The sequence below is a fragment of the Cebidichthys violaceus genome, unplaced genomic scaffold (genome assembly GCF_023349555.1).
Source record: "Cebidichthys violaceus isolate CVI_PGR_0920_01 unplaced genomic scaffold, fCebVio1.0.p SCAF_21, whole genome shotgun sequence".
NCBI lineage: Eukaryota > Metazoa > Chordata > Actinopteri > Perciformes > Stichaeidae > Cebidichthys > Cebidichthys violaceus.
This window is the reverse complement of record NW_027176384.1, coordinates 4,401,937-4,423,649: the sequence shown is the minus strand read 5'-3', so window position 1 is coordinate 4,423,649 and position 21,713 is coordinate 4,401,937. Positions and strand designations below refer to the sequence as shown.

General features: G+C 40.5%; 1 protein-coding gene across 2 annotated transcripts in view; it reads right to left on the bottom strand.

Annotated features, from left to right (window-relative positions):
- Positions 1-5,943: 5,943 nt before the first annotated feature.
- The window catches only part of ano2b (anoctamin 2b), a 67,030-nt gene continuing 51,260 nt past the window's right edge, over positions 5,944-21,713 (bottom strand). For both annotated transcript variants that reach the window (XM_068716992.1, XM_068716993.1), the window contains 2 exons: positions 11,203-11,308; positions 5,944-10,714 (listed from right to left, as the gene is read on the bottom strand). In XM_068716992.1, the coding sequence (XP_068573093.1) occupies positions 10,322-10,714; positions 11,203-11,308 (499 nt within the window). In that variant the 3' untranslated portion in view covers positions 5,944-10,321. The remainder of the gene's footprint in view (positions 10,715-11,202; positions 11,309-21,713) is intronic.

Sequence of the window (21,713 nt, the reverse complement as noted above, 5' to 3'; positions counted from 1 at the left end):
GTGTGTGTGTGTGTGTGTGTGTGTGTGTGCGTATATAAGGTGTGGCCTTGGGCATTTTCTCAGAGTGAAACATGAAAGACTTCACATCGGAGTTCTATAGAAGTCTTTCAACTGTGTTTTAAAGGGGGGGGACAAAAGCTGAGAGAGAGAGAGAGAGAGAGAGAGAGAGAGAGAGAGAGAGAGAGAGAGAGAGAGAGAGAGAGGAAGATGAGATGAGGAGAAACAGGAGTTTCCAGTGTGTCCGATGGAGAAAAACAGTGAGAAAAAGGAGAAGTATATGACTTACAATGCAAAGTACAGTAATGCCCGAGGACACAGACATACAGGAACATGACCTCTCTGTTCTAGCGTGTCATCCTCCCTCCTTCCCACCGCCTCTCTCAGAAACTTTTACTATAAGCCCCCTCAGTGTTTACGTCCATGAGAGCCTCATTCTGTGCAGCGTCTACAGAAATAATAATGCAGGGTTAAAACCAGCAGTGCAGATTCATATTTCACATGAAAGGGATCATTATTTTGTTTTGTATTATATAAATGTATGTGTACTAATTGTGATAGATAAAAAAGGTGGCATTTTTATTTTAGCCCTGTAGTTTTACTATTTATTTTTTGCTTTTCTCTACTCCGTTCATTCTTAATTTTTCCACTTCGTTCCCCCTGTAGTATTTGTTAAGATATGCTATGCATGATCCATACATCTTAGGCAAAGGAGTGAACCAAAGGCGCATACAACATGGACGTGAGTTCCCGGTTAGATTCCCGATTCCCCTTTGCTCTTTCCCCAAGTTTCCTGGCTCTCTCCATTATTGATATAAAAAAAAAAGGCATAACATGGCAAAAAATATTCTTGAAAAATGTCTGGAGGTATATTTTTCTCAACAGGATGAGCATTAAACATACAATGTTTCCAATGTCTGCCCAATCTATATATGTATACCATTTTTGGAGCTTCAGTTATGCTGATTGATTCCCCTTCCTGTCAATGCAGTCAGCTGCCATTACAATCTATTCTGTCAGTTACAGGCTTGAGCCACACAGGTGTTTTCACTTTGCCCGATTAGACCTCCCCTCAGACAGTGTTTGCATGTACAGACCGTCTGATTGACATCTCCCTCACACCCCTGTTAGTTTTGTTGCACCGGAACAACTTGCTTTAATGGTGCTCTCACAGCCAATCTGTTCGGCTCCGTGTGATTAAAAAGCAGCTGTGTCGAGCTGGTATCCTGATCCGTGTACTTGGCAGTTCATCGACTTCATTAGAAAAATGCATGACGTAGCAATTCCACAAAATAACCCCCAGGATTATTGTTGCCCCTAATGCCTCTTTTTCATCCTGCATCTACCTGTAGGTCATTATTTACAACATGCTGTCGATTTGCGGTCTAATAATACTAATAATGCTCAATTGTTTCCTGGAAATACATCAGAGCACAGACTGACCTGCTGGAATATGATTATCCCATGTTGATCTTGATAATGCCCACAATGACAATGGCCAAAATGGTTTTAGCCTTCGACTGGTGACTTGTGCAGTGGTGTAATTATAGCCTTAATATATGAGAACACCTGTGTTGGTGCATGTCTTTAATTGGAATACAGCATAGGTGTCCCTGTAATGCACATATGCAATGGGAACTGATTTAATTACATTTCCTTAGATATCTTGGAGCTCAAATCACTGTTAAATGGTGCCTGTGAATGGAGCTTTGTATTGAGTGCACATTGCAAATTTGTTTTGGTTTCTGCATCTTTGATAAAGGTTGGAATTAAGCATGTTCATTAGCTTTAATATAGCTTACACGCTATATCCAGTTTTGTAAAAAAAAGTATTGTTTTGTTTTCTACCTGACATTTTTTACATATGTGTAATGCGGGGTGGGGGGGGGGGGGGGGGGGGGTGGGGGGGGTTTAAACTACTGCTTCTATTCCTGGAAGAGTAGAATAAGTACAAGCAGGTAAGTAAATGAACACTTTAGACAAATCAGGGCAGGCCAGGAATTAGCCAGAGGCTGGAAACACACACAGACATGTAGCATAGAAATGCAACTACAGACAGCAAGGACCTTGAGAAAAAACATTAATGAAAACAAGTTTGAAATAAGGTTAAATGTGAAACTATATGTACTATATAAAATCCACACTGTATATTGGAGAAATGACAATTACTTTGGGGTACCTTTCATGGAGGATACAGAAATGGTGACACATGAACTGCTTTGGTTTGATACTACATTCAGCCTACGCCATACTGTACCCAACTTCATGCATTATACTAAAGCACATATCATGTATGGTATAGATATTTCATAATCCGGCAGTACTGGATGGATTATATTTCATCACATATATTATATGAGTACTATGTGTGTGCTGATGTTTTACAGGCCTACACATCCACACGAGAAAAGAATGCTGAAGATACCAAAGAATGAATGGTCAATTCATGCTCTTTCGCAGAATAACAAGGGAATTACCAGTGATTTACTGGAAGAACAACTAACTGTCGGATGTGTGTGTGTGTGCGTAAACATGTACAGCTGCCAGCAGTGATCTCAGCTCAGAACCCTGTATAAATTAAACATTGATCGGCTGAGGTGAATCTAGGTCTGACATCATCTGTGAAGTGATGATTCAGCTGACTGCTACTACTCTGCAAGCACTTAACCAAAGCACATGATTCACCATTTTATTTGTCTTTACTCTCACCTTTTCCTCTTTCTAGGTTTCTTTCCTCCTTTCACTTTCTTTGATGGAGCTTGTGATGGCCACACCAGAGTCTAAAACATTTGTTAATATCAGATCCCCTCACCCTCACATTTCCACTTTAATTGGGGGAGATATCACTAGTTTAACTGTTATTAATTAAATTAACATGCAGACATTAAATGTCTGCATGTTAATATTGTGCTCGTAGAAAACTGTCAAGTATTTATTTGTAGTTATTAGGGCTCGAGCACCAACACGGCCGACCCTTTTGAAATCGCTAGAATTATTTATTTTTTTAATTTATTTTTTTTCAAACTTAAGCGCATTTCTGAGGGGCTAGGGGTGCTCGAAAACTCACAAAACTTTGTCCATGTTTTAGAAGTGGCAGAATTTTACATCTGATATGGGTCTCATGCTTGGGTGAAGTGGCAAATTCTTAAAGTACTCCTCCTTGCTGGTTGACCAAATCTACCTCAAATATTGTCAGAAAAGCCTTTAGACCTTGATGATGCTTTATTGTGAAGTTCGTGAGCTTTCATTGATTGACATTGCTGTGGCGTGGCGGACATTTTGCCATGAAACAGGGCGCTGTTGCATCTTCAATGTCTTAAATCTGCCCAAAATTTCTCAGAAATGAAAAGTCATAATACCACCTACTAGCAACAGGAAATCTACCTCATGTGACACAAATCAACTGATTTACATGAAATTGACTTAATGCATGTTTAGCGGGTTGTTTTCTATCGCTAAATAGTGAAAGGAAGTGACATTTGCAATACATTAACGATGTCTCCATTCCATGAAGGTGAGCCAATTCTAGGGCCGTGGTATTGTGCATGCTGACTCACTGACATGGCTTTGTGGAAAAGTGAATGGGATGGATCGTTAACGTCAACATGTCTGCTGTGATCTATCTTTAACAAATTTCCCCTTGGGGATGAATAAAGTATCTATCTATCTATCTATCTATCTATCTATCTATCTATCTATCTATCTATCTATCTGTGAAAACGGTCTTTTGCATTCAGTACTGGTGACCCCTTTCAGGGCCCACTTATGTTCATATTCACTTTTGCTTTGCCTTTTCTTGTTTGGGGAATAGATAAAACCCCACCACTTGTTGCAGCTGTCAAACATCTGCAGGTGACTTGGCCTTGCGAAACACAAAACCACCCAAACTGTCTGAGTTCAAGATTCAACAGGTCGCCTCTTGGTACTGTTTAAAGATTGTATGGTGAATAAAAAGTGTAAAATGAAAAAGCTGCATAGGCTGTGTCCTCATCTCACTATAAACCCATTTAATTCTCTCCAACCTTTCTGACCCTTTTTCCAGCTTTTGTCTATCCTAAGTAGGGGACAAACAAGTGGGACTGCCCAAAACCAGCTTTTACAGTTGTCCCTTCCTCAACAAATCCATTCTATCACCTGTTTATCTACTCTGATTATCATTAGCTCGTAGCTTGTAGCCTCTCCCCATATATTCTCTTTGTTTTATATTAGCCTATTTTTGCTTCCATAGAAAAAAGAGATTCTAAACAGGTTTGCGCGACTCTCCACATGCGACCGGCCATCAGCTTATGTTCCTGTGTCAAAGCTAAGTCTCTAAAAAGCCAAATATTTACGTGCCTCTGGTCACTGAGCACGTTTTGTCAAATGACCAGACTACACTATAGTAAAGCCTTCAACTTACATAATCCTCTTTGGAAGTGCTCACAGTTATACGCACACACTCAGCGCAGACAGACAGACAGATCGGTTTTATGAATATAGAGATGTAAAATCTGCTACACATCCGGCTAAATTATTACATCATCACCAGAGCACAGCAGCTTTTTCTTGGAGAGCAGTAAACTGCTGCTCTTAATATGCATTCAGTGCAGAAGGTCCAGCAAAGGGCTGCTTTGTTGTTCCACTTTGCGGCTAACACATTACAGCAAAAGCTGCAGATCTTTTGGCTCAATCCCCGTTACACAGCAGGAATGTGGATCCCATAAAGTCACACTCAGGATGGTGGGATGCATGGGACGTCTCCACCACCGCCCACAACTGAGCAGCTGGTGTTGATCATGATGTTAATGTTACCGTCATGTCGGCAGCTTGTGATTGGACCCAGTTGTTGCTGATTCCATATGTTGCATTATTGCAATGTTAAATGTTTCTGGAGTCAAAAAACGTACACATACTGCTGCCATTTCATCTTGCTGACAAGGCATAAAATGGACAACAGCATTCTGGACCTCCGACCTTCAAATCCCATCACATCGTCTTTAGCACAATAGGTAAGCGTGTTTTCTGGTACACACACTTGTACCTCAAAAACCACAACATGCCAGTTAACCTGTAAACTACTGTAAACATATACATGTTTCCAAACTTCAAGCTCTTATTTAAATTTTAAAAAGCCTGAACACAATGCACAATGTACAGGTCACGAGTTTGTCCCCTTTCCTCTTTTTTTCTAATAGTCTAAATCATGAAAACATGGTTCAGTGCACAAAATATCTAATATACCAACAATGATCCAAATTCATACTAACATTTACTGTTCAAAACAAACATTCAGAAATCACTAATTATTCAGTGGTGCTTATCAGTAAACATACCTGTTCAAAGAGATCATGTCTTGAATTAAAGGCTCCGCTGACGTCGATGAAAAATCCCATTTCTACAAACATTTCTATCCCAAAACTAAGTGTGAGGCAGAATTCAAATCAGTGTTGCATTCAGGGAAAATTAGGAAAGTTCCAAGAAGCTCCGGTATGGCCAGACCACAGAAAACTCTGTATCATATTTCATGCATTGTTGACATAAAAACCTAACCTTAAAAAGAAAAACCACACAATTCCACAGTGACCAACATGACATACATTAATTTACTTGGTTAACCCACTTAAAGTCTAATCCTATCCAATTGTGAATCCAATTGTCATAAACTCTTTGCATGATGTATTGGTAACAGGTTCAATCAGAGGATGAGACATTTAAAGCTGTATAAAGTAATTTGTGACAACTAGGTGGCAGAAATATTCTCAGAAATTCCCCCCTGATACCAGAGTCATATCGTGTTGTATTAGGAAACAGTTTACTTACAGTTAGCAGACAGTGCAACGTGAGCATCCAAATGGAGTTGTCAAATGCATGTTATGTTTTTTGTTCTTTTATTTCTGTTTTGGTGTCCACCATCTTGCAGAAAAAATATACAGGTTATAAAGGACTTTAAATTGTATTAGTGCTTCCCGGTTTAATCAGAGTGTATTTATACAGTTGAATTAGCATGATTAACAAGTAACGGGCTGTCCACTTGCGCTTGTATTATTTTCCAGACTGGGACAACTATAGAAAGAAAGCTGTAATGGTAAAAGGCAGGAGGTAACAACAGTAGATTTTGGCAGGATTTATCCCTTGACCACCATTTTTGTGCACCTGGTTTAGGCTACTGGTAGAGTGTTTTAGTAGCGAAGCCAGAAAGAGGAAAACAGGCACCTGAGATAATGACAAATATGAAGTCCATTCAAAAAACATTTCACTATCCGTACATGAAGCATTATATTGCTGTCAAACTGGTTGTATGTTTATTTATTTCTGTGGAATTTTCTTTCAGCCCAGTAATCTCACAAGGACTGCCCAGCCAAAAAATACAAAATAAAAAAAGAACAGACCAATGAGGTGAGAGCAAACAGATCACACAACATGGAAAAAATAATTTCATAATCCATCTAACAATCATGTAGTTAAGAACTTCTACAGCAGCTTAATTAAGGTAACGATCAGGTAAGGATGAACATATCTCTTCTTGAGTGACAGAAACCAGCATAACACCACCATCACAATTACCTAGTCCTAAAGTCCATGTGAGTACATAGTTAACAATGTGTCACTGAGTCTTAACTGAGCAGACAGATGTTTGTGCTGATTTGGAAATACAAGAGCAGTTACAAGGCCTCTGAAACAGTACTGAAGGTTTACAGCGTGTCAGCATGTTAACATCTCAACAAGAACTGAGCAGGGACGTGCGGTCAGGGGAGGCATGTCATCATGACAAGTAAAAAACAAATAATGCTAAAATAAAATAAATATTAATATTTCTCTACTGATCTGTGGTATAAATGCAATTTCTATATGATTCCAATCATTTCAAGCATTTTTATAATCAAAATCGCTGAATTAGCTCATGTCCTGTTCAGAGAGGAGACACGCGAGGTGAGGCAGTGACGAGCTGTGCCTCACCTCTGATTGTGAATCCCTCACTAACTGGGTTGAGCGCGTGTCTTTTGTTTTGTCATTGTTTGTCACCACTAATATTTGTAGACACTTTTATTATATGTCCTTTCTTTACATAGAATAGGTAATGTATTTCGCGTTTGTGTAGAACATATTTAGTGTTGCTGATCTGACAGAAACCGCAGTGAAAAAGCACATAGAGGCAAACACTACCTCTGCCTTAATGAAGAGGGCATGTGAGAGCCCACGGGTCGGGTTTATGCTTGTTCTGTCGTTGCTCTTCTTCTACACTTTTCTTCTTCTTATATTTTGCTTTGACCACAAGAATGTAAGATTATATATCCAAGCTTAAAAATGTCTCAAAAAATAAGGAAATATGAACAAATCAACATCAATTCAACGTCGGACAGGTAAAGTAACCTTTTAAGTGTTTGTTGTTCTCTTTCTACATCCGTGGTTGTTACACAGATTATCGCGGAATCTCACGATGTTCGCGGGTGGTGCGCCTGCGAGCGCTCCGCTTCTGAAACGCTCACCGCACATCACTGGAACGGAGTATGGTGTTCCAAGATGGCGCCATCTTCATTCGAAAGAAAGTTGCTCAACCGGTGCATACCCCAGACATTGATGTTGTCAAAGACTGCCATTGTGTCTTGTTGGCAGGACTGACACTTCCACACACCATAACCGGGCCTCTTGACACATTCATGGGTAACGTTGAACTGAAATCAAAATGTTAGTTAGTTAAGCTGATGGGCATACGTTGTTAGTCATGGCTTAGTCCAATCTCTGATTTGAGCACATACATAGTTTTGACTGTGTGGTCATTTACTATTACCTAATCTGGACCCATGAAAGAGAAACAGCTAACACTAGCTAGATCCCCTTCTTTCTATAATGGAGGACAAACACTGAGCGCGCGGGAGCTGTGGATGACTCAGGTGTTAAAATAACATGAACAAAAGCGTTCGGTGTTAAGGTTAGCAAGCTAGGCTAATTAGCGTCCACTTCCTGAGTAAAAAGCTAGCTACCTCATTGAGCATTACCCTTACCTAATCACCACTATGTGTGCTTGTTGAGAGAGAGGGGAAAAATCTCTTGTATTAATGTTAGTGGGCTACAGGGCTATGACTGTTCTAATAAGTAGTGCACCACTGAAGTTGACAACGTATCTCATAGCAATGCCAGCTTCCAAATCTCAGTGGCAACATCTATGTTTCCAGGGTCCTATGTTTCCAAGGTCCAATGTTCCCAGTGTCTTGTTTTTCCAAGGTCCAATGTTCCCAGGGTCCTAGGTTTCCAGGGTCCTATGTTCCCAAGGTGTATTTTCCAAGGTCCTAAGTTCCCATGGTACTTGGTTCCCAGGGTCCTAAGTTACCTAGGTCAATATTCTTTTAAACATTAATTCAACTTTTCTAAATGTTTTATGCTGTCAGGAACTCATTTTCCCAGGGCCCTATGTTCAGATCTGTGTTTTGTTCCCTTTGACGAGTTTCCACAATAGCCCACATCATATTAAGCAAATAGAGCTAGGGAACATCTTTTTCAGGTTCCCATTACGTGCTATATGGAGCTGGGGAACCAGCCTGTTCTCATTGCCAGGTTGTCAATATTGTACTCATTTTACCCCAAAGAAACCTAACCAAGTAGTTCTGTTGCCTAAACCTATGGGATGCCAAAAGGACCTGACCAAGTGCCCCTATGTGATGAGTTGGGAATGAGAATGGGTTGGGGGAACATAGCACCTTGGGAACAAAGGACCCTGGGAGAGCCCATATGTAGAACTGGGAAACATAGCACCCTTTGCCATGTTCCCATTATGTGGCATCTAAATCTGCAGAACATAGGACCGTGAGAACATAGGAATGAGCCCATGTCGGTAAGCCCTCTGCCAAAAAGACAGACAAAAAGGACTTTATCCTTCTCTCGAAAAATGGAAGATTCTGCACATTAGTTGAATATTGTTATAGCTTATATTTCCTTGCACAAAAATTGGGAATTACAATTTCAGTTTTACTTTAACATGCAAAAGCTAATTGAATTAGTATGCTAACAAGTTGTTAACAACTATACAGCAATAGTTAAAAGTAGGCCTATGTTAGCTAGCTTACAAGCTAATATCTAAACATAAAATAAGTCAGATCTATCAGGGACAAAATGACTGCTTGGCAGTCAGAAATAGATGGTCCAGTTGTACAAAATAAAATATGCTTGCAGTCTTTTTTTTTAAGGACTAAAGACTTCAAACATGGCTGACAGAGATTGCATGACACCAGCAAGTTCTTCTATGCGACACAGTTCTTCTATTTGGGCAGTAGTCACCCAGATTTATTACTTACCTGCAGGAATGTCAGAGTATACAGTCTATTTTTATAATGAAGGAAGGACTACCGAGGGAAGTATTTGTTCCCATGGCAATAAAAACAGTGTAATAACATGATAAGATAATTTCTAGCTTACTGCCATTCACAGTTTGCAACAGAGTGGGCTTTCTCCTTGCATTACGAAGTGTAAGTCATTCTGTACTCAGTTGACAGCCGTAAAGTCCATATGGCTAACAGGAAAAAAAAAAAAAACATTTGCTTCACAGTCTATTTCTAAAAACTACAGCTCAGACTAGAATCTATGAGTGGCATGCAACGCGCGCCACATTGGCATGTGCATCCGTCCATCACACATGTAGAACAGTACGACGTGTGTAATCGACTAACGTGACAATTTCAGTAAAGTTTGAAAATTGATTCAAAGTAATGCCTGAATTCTACAGAGAGAAATCAGATGTAACACAGTAAGTAGTGTACTGAAAACCATTTGCTCTCCTGGGAGGCTCACGTGTGCTTTCAGCACCACATATTGAAACGTGTTGTAGCTGCTACATAAAAGAGCGAAACACATGAAGCAGGAAAGTTCTGACTGTCCCCGGTCCTGGTAATGAGCCCATGTCCATTTGTGTCGATTGAGTCTTCATCATTAGTTCTTAGTTTTTTCTTTGTCTCCAGTCTCTTCCAGGTTCTTGTAATATTCGATTGTTCAGCCTAATACTGTAATTATTGCTTGTCTACGCTATGAAGCAAGTGTGCTTCACTAAATCATTGATTTTTCCCAAAAAAAAAGAAAAAAAAAAAAAAAGTAAAAATGTGAACACTTTCAGCAGGTGAACAGTCGGTGGAAGTGGGAACAACACGCAGACACTCAATCGACCAGCGTGGACGATGCACATTCAACCACACTGACACCAATGAACTGTTCGAAATGATGCCGTGATCACACACAACTACTGTGTCAGACACTAGGACACGAAAGACACAGGTTAGGACATTCAAGGGCCGACTCACTCGGGCAACGTCTTCTGAGGCCCGGGCCGAAGCACCCCTCCGGATGTGTGTGTTGCATGTCACACCACCGTGTGTCTGGAATTCTCGTTTTCGTTTTTGGGCGACGGGGGAGTATTCCTGCTGAACTGGCTGAAGCTGGCAGCCCTGCTCCTCGCCCTCGGGCCTCCTCCCTCTCCAGGCAAGCCCTGCGTTGGACCCGGGGGAAGGGTGCTGAAGCGGCCCGGAAGGAGCGAGCCCTGGCCCGGGTGGAGCGTGTGGCGGCCCGGGTGGCGGCCCGGGTGGAGGGTGGCATCCTTGGAGAAGAGGCTCTGAATGAGCTGGAATTTTTCCTTCTCTTCCCGGAGGAAAACGTCGACCAGAAGCTTCTTCTCCCGCTTGAACTGCTCCACGATGGTTTTGGGAACGTCGGGGATCCCCCAGGCAACGATGAGGCTGAGGAACATCACCAGATTCTGGCGGAGGGAGGGGAAGAGGAGAAAGGGTTGTGTGAGAGAGAAAATAGACGAATGGATATAATTCCTACGCTGATTTAAGGCGGCTGATTGGCATTGGACATCAGAGATAATTGTGTCCTGGAACTATATATTATACTACAATAGATAACTTTCCACTGTTTTAGAAAGCCTTACACAGTATCTTCACCTCCCACGCCCTCACCACAACCTTCTTCTACCGATCTACTCATCATTTCCATTCGACTGCAAAACACCACAGAAATGACACAGTGCAAAACAGTGTGGGCACTTTGAACTATCCTGCAGAGTAATGAGAGTGAATTTTTGGTTAAGATTCCAAACATGAGTATGCACCTGTTAGATGTCTTAGTAATCTCTGTATTTTGTACTGCGTCATGTTGTGCTCTTAAACGTTGTTAAATGTCTGGACCCCAGACACATGAGCTGATTGACCAGCTTATAGACGCAACACAATGAGCTCCTACCTGGAACAGTATGACGAAAGCCAGTCTTGCAGCCAGGACACACCAGTACTGTTTGGAAAAGGTGTACGCGTCTGGAGACCAGGGGGGCTCCCTGTAGTCTTTGTACCTAGGGATAGAGAGTGAGGATGCAAAGAAAATGGAATAAATCCAATGTCACTGTTCCTGGTGGAGCTTTGTTTGGGGTCCGGTGGGTAGTTAGCATGGACATGGTTAAATACTAAAAACAAGAGCACCACCTACAGAAAGAAACTGAATCAACCATAGACTGTTTCAGAGAAGTGGACGTAGTCACTGGAGGACACACATTGGCTTGTGGACTGCCGTTTTGAAGCCTCAAGTTCGGTATTTTTGGCAGTTGCCATCTTTCTTTTCTGCCGTGACTATCTTGATTTTTGCCGTAACGCATACCCTGCTTTATGGTCTATTTGACTCTAAATGGACAATAATTTACTAAATGAACATCATGCTGTATTGAAAAAGACGTGAAACTAGAGATTGAGACCATAAACTCATGTTTACAATGTTTACTGAGGTAATAAATCAAGTGAGAAGTAGAGTCATTTTCTCATGGACTTCTTTTTGCAACCAGAGGAGTCAGTCTTCCAGAGAAAGAATGCAAGTTTAAGGAACTTCAGCATTGGCTTCAATTCTCAAACCTGGAGGTTTCCGTCCAGAATCAACGGAGGTCACCTCCCACACTGTTTGACTGACAGGTGATCGCTGATAGATGCAGCGTCTGACAATCCGTCTCAGACAAACTTTCCTCCTCCATACTGTGAGCCAAACAGATTTATCTTTCACCTGCACACATTCAAACATCCTATCTCCTCCACTCAGCTTGAGACCTGACTCAAAGTGCAATAAACTTTATTAGGATTCCTTTTCTTTGTTTTCTTTGCAGGAAACATTCTAAATGGCAGAAAACTGGAACCACATGTCCTGGGAACAGCAGAGGGCATAAAAAGACGGTTCGAAGAGAGAAACAAGAGAGTGGGATAAGATAACAAGAAAGAGGAAAGGAACAGAGGCAAAAGAAAACTTCTGTTTTGTTAATAAGAGAAATGTGAAGCCTTGAGGATGTAACGCACGTAAATGAAAACATTCTTGAGCCAGTCATTGGTTAGTCATTTATGAAATTGGGTCATTCGCTAATACATTTTGGGGATACTTTGCGGTCTCACTGATCCAGCCAGCTGAGTCATGAAAGATTCTTATGTTGGCGTATGAAGTGTTACTAACAGCACAGACTGATCACAGTCCAAGTGTTTCATTAAAAAAATGAAAACATGTTGTAGTAACATAACTCGTGGCAGTCGGACAGTTTGGGTCGCCGAGCCGCTGCCGCCAAATCCGTTGGCTGTAGTGCAACAAGATCGGAGAACAAAGCAGGAGGATGTTGCATTAAGAGAACAATGGAGTGTCTCGGTGTCCATCAGTCTGAGGAGCAGAGTGAAGGAGAAAAATGCTCCGTTCTCCGTCGCCGTCTACTCTCTCAAAAAAAAGTGAATTCAAAAAAAGAATAATGAGCAAAGAAGATCTAGTGGATTAGCATTTATGGGCAAACATCTGTGTTCCAGTTGTTGATACAGTTGCATATAGTGATCACATCTGTCTGGGTCAAATTGATCTATGATTATTATTTTCACTTTTATAAAATTATTTGAACACCATTCGTATAATTATTTGAACTCAACACTGGCTGGATTAGTGTTATGTGGCTCGGCCTGTTTGTTTCCCATTGCAGAACCAGCGGCGTGTATGCACACAGAGCGGACAGAATCGCTGACTGCACCCTTTAACATGCATTGTTCTGATGGCTTGAGCCCAACTCATTGGGTACATATGTGCTCAGTAACTCCTGGTAGAAGAGAAGTTTGACCCAGCTGTTTCCTGTTGGACGCAATCACTCCTAAACAACATAAAGAGGGTCTCAACCTCTTTATTTATAAAGAAAAAAACTAATTGCATGCGGTCAGTCAGTCACATATGGAAACATATATATTATATATGAACACAGCAGGGTTCAATCAAAATCAACTCTTCGGCAAGCAGTCAGCTAAGTTGACAGCTGAGGGGAAGTTGAATCTGTAACTAGACATAATAGAATGTATTAAAAAGGTAATGAACAACAATACACTTATTATAGAACTATTAGTCGGTACTGTAGGCTACAACACTTCCTTCTGAACACCAATCAGGGGAGCAATACTCCAAACCATCTACATGCTTCCATCAGATGTGTGATTTGAATATGACTTGAGATTTTACCGTTTAAGCAAAGTGGGCAACCTGAGCGCTGTCCGTGGTCCTGACAACAAAGCGATGTAGTCACATCATGTGTCAGCCAATAATGTTTTTGTATTTTTCTAAAGATACATGAAGCTTAAACAGGGGGGACAAAAATACAACACACGTGCTTATAAATGTTTAATCAGCGGCCCGATCAATATGCTCAGGCGCCAGCGACTCACGGAAATCAATGACAAAAACGTAATATGTTTGAATGAGAAATTAATCTTTGTAACACAACAGACATCATCATGACAATTATCCTCTGAGTTTTGTAATAATTAGACAAACAATGTTTTTAGAGTGTAAATTGTGTCGTTTGCCACGCCCCTTTTGGTCAATTTAAATGGAACATTTAAGGTATGTTCCAGGTATTTATTTGGACGTATCTGGCGTAGCCAATGTCTTAAACTTGCATTCTCTCATCTGGCCATCAGGGGGCGACTCCTCTGGTTAAAAAAAAATAAGTCTGATTGTATAGAAGTCTATGAGAAAATGACTCTACTTCTCTCTTTATTTATTCCCTCAGTAAACATTGTAAACGAGTTTATGGTCTCAATCTCTAGTTTCAAGTGTTCTTCAATACAGCATGATGCTCATTTAGCGTAAAATAGAAGATAAAGCAGGGTATGCTTTAGGGCGTGGCTGTCTTGTGATTGACAGATCGCTACTAGAGCTATATATGGCGTCACTCCTCCACTGTCCAAATATATGGTCACCTTTGTTCACTAGTTGCAAAAAAAAAAAGATGGCGACGGCCAAAATGCCAAGCTCGAGGCTTCAAAACCGCAGTCCACAAACCATCACTTATCTAACCACATGGTCTAGCGAAAAGGCAGAAAATAAAGCGGGTCAACATGGAAAATGCTTAGAAACATGAAAGTAAAGAAGTAATTAAGCTATGATATGCTTTCTGCAGGACAAGTGTGCTCAAGATGAGCCATTGAATGTGTGGAGCATAGGGAGACACTGAATTGGCAAACACAACATACATAAGTCTATTTCCATTGCGGCTGCTAAACACTTTTTGCTGCATGGTCAACAAACACAAAAGCCATGAAGAGTGGAGGTTATGGAGGTCCAGAGTACTATAGTACAAGCCGTCAGTCAATTACTGGCTATGCTAGTCTTACGCATAATCTGCATTTGTATTTGTTCATATATTTATCTTCAATTATATTATCTTTAGTAACATTTGTTAGCTTCTTTTTTTTAAAAGAAAGAACTGTGAATGCAGGAAATGCAGATGGCAGAAACGGTCCTTTACAGTGAACACACAGCAGATGAACATGTCAGATTAATGTGATGGAGCAGATCAAAGTTTTAAAATTGAGACAATTGACATTCACGCACACACACGCAAATTCCTCTGGACTTAAAATAGATGAAATGTCCTGATTGTCTCACTAAGTACTTGACCGGCAGTATAGAAAGGGAGGGCGAAATATGTGTGTGTGCATTGTGTGTGTGTGTGTGTGTGTCAGCGGGGACTTATGGTGTCTGATTCCTTCTCCTTATACAGTCATGAGTGAGGAATGCTGCCCGTGAGAGTCGGCTCTTCGCTCCCTCTCTTCTTTCTTTGATCTATTCATCTTTCTCTCACTCGCTTGCCAATGTTTTACAGTATTTTCGTTGTGGATCAACTTCTGATGTGAGTTAAACTGCAAGACAAGACCTCATACTCCAGCCACTTTCATTGTGCCTTGCCGAGGTGGAATCAACTTTGTAAATAGTATCGTGAAAGAAATGTTTGTCCCTCTTCCTCTCTTCCTGTGTGTGTGTGTGTGTGTGTGTGTGTGTGTGTGTGTGTGTTTTGTAGACACTCCATGTTTGGTTATAATAGTGCAGCTCGGCAACAACTGGAGCATCTAACTCAATATTCTTTTATAAGACCAATGAGATTACAGTTAGTATATGAGAGACTTGAGAACGTGCGTGTATGTGTGTGTGTGTTCCTCAGAGTTCCTGCTGCCAACACAGTGGCCCCTGGGATCGAAGAACACATTTACGGACAAATAAGGGTCAGACCATTCCCATCCGTAAAGTACACACACTAACAACGTTATCACACAACACGGTTGCTGTCAGGTAACAATCACATCAATGACCTCTTACAATAGTATCTGTGTATCTGTTGCAAGAACGTACGCTTTTCACACAGAGAAAGCCTCCCTGCTGAAGGAGACCAAAGCCTCCTGTGTGGCTCAAGGTGAACAGCAGAAGATGAAGATTCAAAAGCTCCAGACTGCTCTGATGGCGACCCAGCAGGAGCTAAAGACTGAACGTGACCAGTGGCAGAAAGCCAAGTCGACCCACCTGGAGATGCAGACAAAGGAGAACAAAAGTTTGCAGCTGACCGTCTCCAGTGGGAGCAGGAGAAAGCCTCCCTGCTGCAGGAGACCAGAGCCTCCTGTGTGGCTGAACTTGAACAGCAAAAGATGGAGAATGAAAAGCTCCACACTGCTCTGATGGCGACCCAGCAACAGCTAAACACTGAATGTGACCAGTGGGACCAGGAGAAAGCCTCCCTGGTGTACTAGTCCTCGCAAAAATAAAATAACAAATGAACACACAACCCTACCCCTACCCTAAGGTTTCTTCCTCTTTTCTCCCTGTTAAAGGGTTTTTTTGGGGGAGTTTTTCCTGTTCTGAGGTGAGGGTTCCAGGACAGATTATAAAACCCTCTGAGGTAAATTTGTGATTTGGGGCTATACAAAAATAAATTGAATTGAATTGAATGTGTCTGTTTGAATCAAGAGATTATTTATTATTTAAATAATCTCTTAAAAATAAATTCATAAAAATTATGTCATGCTTGTAAATCGTTGTTGTTGTACTACTGTCATGTTTAATATTTTAATGTGTAAAAATACATTTTGATGTATAAATTCAGGGACAATCACTGTTGAGTTCTCATTTGCACCCAACAGCCTGAAAATATACAGTAAATTGGCTCAACTGATTTGACATGCTGGTCCAAATATAGTGTCTGTAGTCTGGAGTTACATGTTGGTCATCTAAAGTGATTAATTTGATTTTGTTCGGTGCTGCAGAACCAGGACTGAGCAGAGCAGACTGTCAGACCCTGCTGCGATAGAAATTATTTTCTAAAGGGACTCTAAGGCTCGGAAACACTAACGCTGTTGTCCACAGGGACCGCCAAAATACACACAGAATTAAAGTTCCTCTTGTAGCTACAACTTGTTAGAATCAGCCTGTAAAATACTCACTTTATGTACGTTTTTGTGTGTGTTTTAACGGAGAGAGGCAGGTGTTGGGGCCGAGAGCCGAGTTCTGGAAGCTACGGGGGCTCAGAGGGAACAAAAAGAACGAGAACAATGGCCGCCGGAGTCGCAACGGCCTGCTGCACCTCACCATTCAGGGCAAATTTCCGGCCTACGAGAGAGTCCTGCTCAGAGAAGGTTGGTGTGTTTATTAAATGGTGGTGATTGTGATCCTGTTGCCCTTATATAAGAATGAACATACTTTTAAGAATTAAAGCCCTTTGAGATGACATACTGTGATTTGAGGCTCTAGCGAGCTATGACATCGGCGAAGCAGCATTGAGTTAATAGAGAATGCTTAAATATTAGAGCGATGGAGAGAAAATGAATATTCTGCCACTGAATCAGGCTTTCAACGAAGGTACGTGCGCGCACATCTGCATATGTAGAACAGCCAATAGGATCGCCGTCTCTCTGAAATGACCTGTGATTGGCCAAAGTCTCCCGTCACCGCCTCAGTTTTCAAAAACGGAGATGAATGTATTGCCTTATGATTCCAAAAATATACAGCTTTGATTGTATTTTTGTACTTAATATAGTAAAAACTGTCAAACATTAGCTGGTGTCACACAATATGATCTTTTTCAGACACTCCGTCTTTTGCTTTGCCACTATTCTGTTTTTCCTTCTTTGCGCAGAATGGTTAAGAGCAGAGAACGGTGACAACAGGTCAGGCATCCTGTTTACTTTGGTCCTAAACTTCAGTGTATTACTTCTTCCTGCCTGGGTAAAGAGAGGAACAACAGAAAAGCACATAAGTCCAAAATTCCCATCCAACATGTTCCAGACTGGTCTTTGGCAGATAAAGATCACGATCAAGTAAAAAAATTAAATTTCCGAGTTTCAGATAAATTATATTAAAAATCCCTTCAGTTGGACTCCCTAGTCAGGAGGTATCAATAGAGGAACCTTAGCCGCTGTAAATTGTTTGGGCCCGACACATTTCTGACTTTGATGTCCCACAGCTGGCCATGAAAAAACCCACAGCATTAGTCATGAATAATGTTTTCACCACTTATCACACTGCCGCTGATCTTTGAGTTATGGAGACTCCCAATCCTCTATTCTGGCAAGTGAGTTAACTTGTTTTTTCACAGATTCGTTTAGTGTTGCTTGGTTTAGGGATGGAAATGGGGGTCAGTCCACTTTGGTCCAGACTGAAATATCTCAACAACTATCAAATGGATTGCCATGAAACTTTGTAAAGACATTCATGATCTCCAGAGGATGAATCCTGCTGATTTTGTTAATCCCTTGACTTAACCTCTAGCACCAACATGGGGTTGACATTTTAGACATTTTGTGAAATTTCTTGTCAACCCCTGAATGGATTGCCTTTAGATTTGGTACATATATTCATGTTGCCCAGACGATTTATCCCAAAATACGTGATCACCTGACTTTCCCTCTAGTGACATCATCATGTCATAATTTCAATTTATTCAATTCTTTGGTTTCTGACCAAATATATGAAAAACGAATGGCCATCAGCCTCAGCTCAACCAAGAAGGCAAACTATATTACTTCTTTTAAAACATTCCTACCTTTCACAATAAAAGCCCTAGATATATATACACTGCATACCTGTTTACCACTTACACTTTACAAATTCACTCAGAGCATTTGGCTGAAAGAAAACTCAATAAAAGAGCTTACAATAACATTTACCCATGAGACATCTTCATACTAGGGTGAAACATTTATTGCCACCATGTTCCAACATGTCTCTGTTATTTGGCTTAATAAACTTGGCTTATTTCTGCAATGTGAAGCGCCACTACGAGACAAAGCAAACGTACCCACTCACATCCGTATTGTATTTCTAAATCCAGCCCATACTGTACTTGAAATGAAAGATGAACATTGATTTATTATTAGAGTATATATTATTCACAATTCATCCTGTTCAATTTGAAAACTGACTATTAATATTGTTGGGCTGTAATTCATTTTAACTTTATTTGTTATATTTGAGTTGTTGACTACAAGCTCAAGAAACAAGCACTGTCTTGATATTAAGCAAGTAGAAGCCTAAAAGTTTTGCTTTCATAATACTTTTGAAAGTCTTACCCAGGACGAGTCAATGGTTTGCAACATATAAAGCCCTCTAATCACAAGAGTTTGTGGTTAACTCGTCCTCTCTCTTGCTTTTACTATCCTTGGTTTATCTGGTATGTTGTGCATTTGTTCTTGGCTTTCTGTAAATCGCTGTTGAGTTCTCTTGCTAAATATAATTTGATTTAAATCCAACTAACGTCAGAACATGTCAGCAACGCAGAGAAAAAGTGTTTCACTGTCAGGAAGTTGCCTTTTTTCTTGCCTCCTCCACATGGAGGTCAGCCAAATGACTGCAGAGGCTGGCAGAGATTAAATATTTGCTCAATGGTACCTCAGCAGGGCTTAGACCTAAATCCCCTTTAAAGATAAACATTTCACGAGAAAAGGTATGACTACTAACATCATCACATATCTGTCGTGCACAAATGGGGTGTGGAAAATCCAGTTTACCAGGCGGCAACCTCAATCTTACAAGGAAGATAATGTGAAGCTTGGATAAAACTGCATTTCTTTGCAGAGTTGGCATGGTTAAAAAATCCCTTCATATCAAATCAGTTGTCTTACAGTACAATACTAGAGACTGCTGAAGGCTACACGATATCTTAGTGATGGTCGTATTTGTTGGTTTATGTGTAAAGAAAAATCAATGGTGGTCATTGTCAAGGGATTGAACATTAAAGTGAATCTCTGGATTGGTTGACCTATGGTCACTAGCTCTGGGTGGTGAACCACAGAATATCTACCAAAAGGAGTTTGGTTGTAACTCGGAGTGTCGTGATATACCAGTATTGGTGATAACTGCCATATTTAAAAAGGAAATATTAGTATCATGTTAATAACACAAGTGTGAAACACTGTGTAAATAATCCAGCGTCTCTTAAATAATTTTAGATATTCAGTAATAGTTACAGAATCTCTCTCCTCCCCCCTACATTTGTATTTTGAGTGTAATTAATTTGCTAAAAAAAAAAAAAAAAATGCAAAATAAACAATGTTAAAAATGAATTTAAATGAATTTTTGATTATTTTTGTGCACATTTTCTATAGATATCACGATCATATTGTTATTATGAAATATGTTTGCCCTGCTACTCGTGTAGAGAAAATCTGATATTATTACAGTCCTACCTCAAACATCTGTACTTCCTGTACTATAAATGCGTATGTAAATGTGAATTATGAAATGTAAATTGTAAAATTGAAATTGCTGCGTCTGTTATCCATTCACTATCGCAACATACCGATTCTTCCATAGAAATGGTTAACCACCATTTATGGTCCATATAAATGAAGTGTAAAAGCTAGTTTTTTTCTCTGAAACAAATCTTTCATGACGTTGGCGAAAGTTTGACCGCCTAAGCACAAGTCACAGTTTACCAACATTTTCATCTGGCATTGTGAATAAAGTAGAGAAAACATGTCTGCAGATAAGTAGAGTGGTGCTCTGCCCACTGACGCAGAAACCTTCAACTTCCTCGCACTGCTGTTTTCAAATGTAATTAAACATTTATTACCATAGTGGTTGGCCTCTGTCACACCATCCATCTATGTATCCACCCACCCAACCACAGAGCCTCTCTCCTTCCTTTCCTTCGTCTGTTTTATTTCTACATCTTTCCATACTTCCCTTCCACCAGCTTTATCTCATCTTCTGTTCAATAATAGCGTCCCTCATCTCTCCATTCTCTGTCCATCCATGCATTCTTTACTACTTCCCCTCCCTCCTGCATAAATTCACCCATACAACTAGAGTCCCAAAATAACTGGGCCAACAACAAAGAAGGAAAGAAAGAGAAAGATCTGACATACTTTGAATTACATACTGAGTTGATTCGGTCGCCTTAAGCAGCGACTACTGTCTGGATGCAGTCTGTACATACACTATATAACAGCACACACACTGCAGAGAAACACACACCCTTCTTGGAACATTCTCCAGCCAATTTCACGCCTAGGCATGCAAGTATCTCGTCGTGTTTCCGGCGTGACGTACCACACGACATTGGCACAAAGGCCGTATTCTTGCATTGTAATTATTAGCTGTCTTATGTAACAGCGGGCCGACCTCTGTCTGTGGGCGCCGGCATCCATGACCTTTTCCTCTACAGCGCTCTATATTGATTATTATGAAAGAGACGCTTGCCACTGGCATGAGTAAAAATGCAAAGACGATACAATAGTGCACTGTATTTCTAAATCTGTAGAATCATCAACTCCCCCCCATCTCAGGCTCAAATGTGTGCGATGTCTCCACTAGATGCAGAAAAGGGCCTTTAGACACCCAGAAAGGGATTACCTGTGTGCATTAAGTGCATACATGCAAGCAATCAACAATAGCAAGTATTACTCATCAAATGCATCAGTCCTACTTTATATACAAATCATTGAACATCACACTATATGTGACTTTATGCAGATGATATATCATCGTTTGTATCAAATGCTAATATTTCAGTTCCCAGAGTATTTTGGTATCCTGTCATGATACAAAACCAGCTAGCTTAATTCTGCACCCCTTAGCTTTATTACGTACTCTGCAATAACATAAACAAAGGTCTCCTTGATTGCTTTATGGAACAAAACAGAAAGAATGTGATGTTCTTTTACAGTTTCCAGGGACAGTAAGTATTGCATCCAGTGAGAATGTAGGAAAGTGCAAATGTTGTTCAGGTCGTCGACCAAAAGTTTTCTCGATATGAATAAAGGCTTGGAAAGAAAGAGAAAAGTCAGTTGGAGATGGACTTCAGCACCAAAGAAGAGACAGAGACAACTGGCAGTAAAAAGAAAATGGTCATTACAAATATTGCAAATAGCAAATATTGTTGCTATTATCCTTTATTTCATAACCACATGTTTCTGCTCCTTAGATTGAATTGTCGA